Genomic DNA, 3,990 nt, shown 5'->3' with positions numbered 1-3,990 from the left:
AAAAAAAAAAAAAAAAAAAAAAAAAAAAAAACTCATCATCATCTTCTTCAACCCATAAAACATTTTTCAAATGTCAAAACAAAATGTATACTTTTCAAAAAGTTTTTAAAAGCTCAGAGCTACGATAATCTTGTCATTTCAGAAAGGTAATTGTAATCCCAGTACGTATTTCTGCATGCAGCTTATCGGCCTAACCTAAGATGAGAAGACACTACTATACGTGCCTGGTCAGCACAATCTGGCTTTGTCTGTTCATGGGAGACAGAAGTAAAAACCCAGCAGGGAAGCACTGGGTGGAAGGCAGGGGGCTAAATGGAGACAAATGTTTGCTTCCCAGAATGGCAGTGGCCGTGGGTGCTTGACTGTGGGTGGGGATGACAGATTTCATGCTTTGCTCTTTCAGAATCATGTCTCCAACCTCCTTTGTGTATGGCGAGTCCGTGGACGCAGCCAACTTCGTTCAGCTGGATGACCTGGAGTGTCACTTTCAGCCCATCAATATCACCCTTCAGGTATATTGGACCACCTCTGTCCCTGGGGCTAACAGAAGGGCACATGGGATGTCTCTCCTACAGAGGGCCAGGCTGTTGTCAGGAGAAACCCTTCTGTGGTTGGCTGATGTGGTATGTGTGCGACCACCCACAGAATGAATCCCTTCCCTGCCTGGTGCTCTGCTGTGCATGCCCCTCTGCTTTCCAGGACTTGGAAGGGGAGGTCCATGTGATGAATGCCACTTTCCCCAAGAAGGCCTCTTCGTGGTGGAGGCATCGGCCAATGTCCCAGCGCAGATGTCCTCATAAGGACCCTTTTCTGTTCTCCATCATTCTCCGCCTTCCAGGCAGGGCTGCCTCAGAGGATTTGCTGTGTGCCTTCCTCCTGGGATTTTCTTGCCAACTCATCCGGGAGCCCACTGTTCCCACAGGAACAGCCTTTCAGAAGGGCAGTTTTATGAGAGCAGAGCCGTGTGAGCCCCTGTGAACCCTCACGGGAGGCGTGCTGCTCCCTCACTGAGCCGTGCTAGCTTGCCCCAGGCACACAAGCATCATTTCCAGCAAGTCCACTTGGTGTAGATGGGAGACATCAGGAAGGACACTGTTTTTTCTCTTAGTCGGGGGTTAGCAAACTTTTTCTGAAAAGGGCCACAGGGCAATGTAGGCTTTGTGGGCCATTCGGCCTCTGCAGCAACTATTCACCCATACTTCTGTAGCACAAAGGCAGCCATAGATAACATCAAAACGAAACGTCAGTTCCTTATAGACAATGAAATTTGAACTTCATACAATTTTCACGTCATGAAATGTGATTCTTCTTTTGATTTTTTTTTCAGTCGTTTAAAGACATAAAACCATTCTTAGCTCGTAGGCTGTAGGACAGCAGGCACTGGACCAGATTGGTCTTGGGTAGGAGTTTGCTGACCTGTGTTTTAAACTCTGAGTTCTCAGGCCAGTGCAGTTCAACCTGTGGGTCTGTGAATGTAAAGCTCAAGGGACCTGACATCCTCTAGTCCAGACCCCTCAGTTGACAAATACAAGAAAATGTAGGCCCAAACAAGAAAGGATGTGCCGATGGTCCCAGAGCTGGGAGAACTACCAGGCTGGCATCAAGACCTGGCAGCACTGGCCAGACCCCGTGTGGATGAAGTGAAGGAGATGGGCCCAGCTTTCCCACAGGACCCTGCAGGCCATGTCTCCTCGCTCTCTGGTTCTACTTCCCAGAGCCCTTCTCTGCATCTTGCATCCTTTCCCTTGGAGAAATGGTTTCCCACTCTGGCATTCACTGCTGCGGCTAAATAATAATTATTTTCTTTCCTTGTGGCCTTTCTTTCCTAGGTGGACTTAGGGGATGACAAATAATGACAGAGTGAGGGTCTGGAGAATGTGGCAGTAAAACATTTGTGGACTCTGGCAAACAATAGTCTTCCTCTCTCCAGAGTATTCCCCCAGCAACCTACCCCCAAAACCATGATAGATAACACATGTCCCCAGCTCACAGAGGATGTGCCTTCTAACCAGCTAAGCCCCCGCTGTCATACCCTGCCCTTGATTTACGGGGGAGAAGGGAAGGATGGGGCTAGAGTTTGCTTTTGTGACAGTAGAGTGGTTGCTGTGAATAGCGCCTCTGCATTTCTGAATTGCTTCTCAGAGTTATTTTTCTCCTTTGCTTTTCGTAACTGGGTAAGAAATAGATAAAGACTAGATGAGTTTATTTCATTTTAGTTGTCTATACTTCTTCCTGCTTTTATCGTTTTGGGGATGTCTTGCAATTAAAGATAGAGTTCAGAAAATTATTTGGAAGGGTTCAAGTAACACAGACCATGCAATGAAGAGGGTGCGAGTGTTGGGGGAAGGAAAGGAGAACGGGGTTTGCACAGAAGATACCGACTGTTCTCATCCTCTGGGAAAAAAGAAAGAAATCTGAGGGTCTGAAGCTTACCTTTCAGTTGTTTCTCTGAAGGTAATTTTTACAGGGAGCTTAAAGTTTGGTATTCGGGCAAATAGTTTTCTTCACATCTGACCTGAAATAGGACCCAGGCTAGAGAATCCGGCCCTGGGGAATGAGTGATTGGCATGCCCCTTATAGAAACTCCTCCGTGATCCATTGCCTGAGGAAGTGCACAGCATTCAATCTAGGGCTGAGAGTTGGGTCTGAAAGATTGATGGTGTGTGCCATTGATTAGAAGGAGATCCTCCTGTGTTTGCAAAGCCCCCTTTTTCCTTGAGAATTGTCTGCCTACTGATTTATTGGTAGAATGGTTGTTGTGGTTGTCCTGCAGGAAGGTCCCTGACCAGGCTGGTGGTGACAATGACCAGAAGGTGAAAATAGTGTGGAGGAGGCCAGGAATGTGGAGAAGATGCTTCTATATTTCCTGATTTCAGTAATATTGTTCCTGAAGGAGAACATAAGACTTTCCATATGGACAGATTTTTCCATGTTTTTACAAAAAATTGGTTATTCAGCAAGCCACATAATTGTTTAAAGACTCCACTGTCGCTGACGACGGGAGAGAGGCAAAAACACTAGTCTTGGGCCTGCTTTCTACATTTCAGCACAGTTTTTAAACAGACACATTAATTTGTCGACACTGAAAGGCTTTTTTGGCATCAAAATTTAAACCATTTCCGCACCTGAAAACCGGTGGCCAAAAATAATGCAGATATTGCACATGAACTTTTGCAGAGAATCCAATATAAAGACATTTGTTAAAAATAAAGATGGTAATACAAGCTCTCCTGTCCTCCTGGCTCTGATGAGTGAAATAGTGTAAATCCGTATCTTTTTCTTCATTGCCTACCCCTATTCATGCTTGAATTGGGATTTCCCAGACACGCCAGGAGGCGTCTTTTTAATTCTGTGCATTCAGGTTTCATTTCAAAGTAGTTATTTCAGCGATGGTCAGATGTTCCTTCCTTTGCTATGACTTCAGGTTGTTTTGGTGAATATTGTTCTTTTTTGAATCAAGAGTTGGCAACCAGTCTTCTGCTCTATCAGTTTTTATCTATTTATTCTTTGAAGCAGAATCAACTATTGCAAAATACCAAAGACACGGTTTTCTAGGGAAGAGCTGGCTGAGCTGGGTCTTCATACCTCCAGTCATGTGCGAAGACCTGGTAAGATTCCTGGCTTTTGTTTTTGGCTCTGCCCTTCTGACCTCAACTTCAGAGTTGCAGAGTCCCTGGATTCTCTCTCTAGTCGCTAGGCCACCAAGCAGCATGGCATTTCTTCCTCTCTCCTACTCATCCTTTTTAAACATTTATTTTTTAAATTGACAAAACTTACATATTTTACTCATCTTTTTAAAAATAGCATGTTTATTGAGATATGATTACATACCTTAAAGTTCACCCTTTAAAGCATACAATGTAATTATTTTAATGTTTACAGAATTGTAAAACCATCATCATCTAATTTTAGAATATTTACAAAAATTTTTCATATTTTTTGTGGGTACATGGTGGGTTTATATATTTATACTGTACATGAGATGTTTTG

At 44.1% G+C, this 3,990-nt stretch overlaps 1 protein-coding gene across 3 annotated transcripts in view; it reads left to right on the top strand.

Moving 5' to 3' along the window:
- Positions 1-3,990, top strand: part of ITGA9 (integrin subunit alpha 9) — a 368,469-nt gene that overhangs the window by 289,976 nt on the left and 74,503 nt on the right. For all 3 annotated transcript variants that reach the window (XM_017508435.1, XM_017508440.2, XM_017508439.2), the window contains one exon: positions 404-512. In XM_017508435.1, coding sequence (XP_017363924.1) covers positions 404-512 — 109 coding nt within the window. The remainder of the gene's footprint in view (positions 1-403; positions 513-3,990) is intronic.

The sequence above is a fragment of the Cebus imitator genome, unplaced genomic scaffold (assembly GCF_001604975.1).
Source record: "Cebus imitator isolate Cc_AM_T3 unplaced genomic scaffold, Cebus_imitator-1.0 Scaffold391, whole genome shotgun sequence".
NCBI lineage: Eukaryota > Metazoa > Chordata > Mammalia > Primates > Cebidae > Cebus > Cebus imitator.
This window is presented reverse-complemented; position numbering and strand designations above follow the sequence as displayed.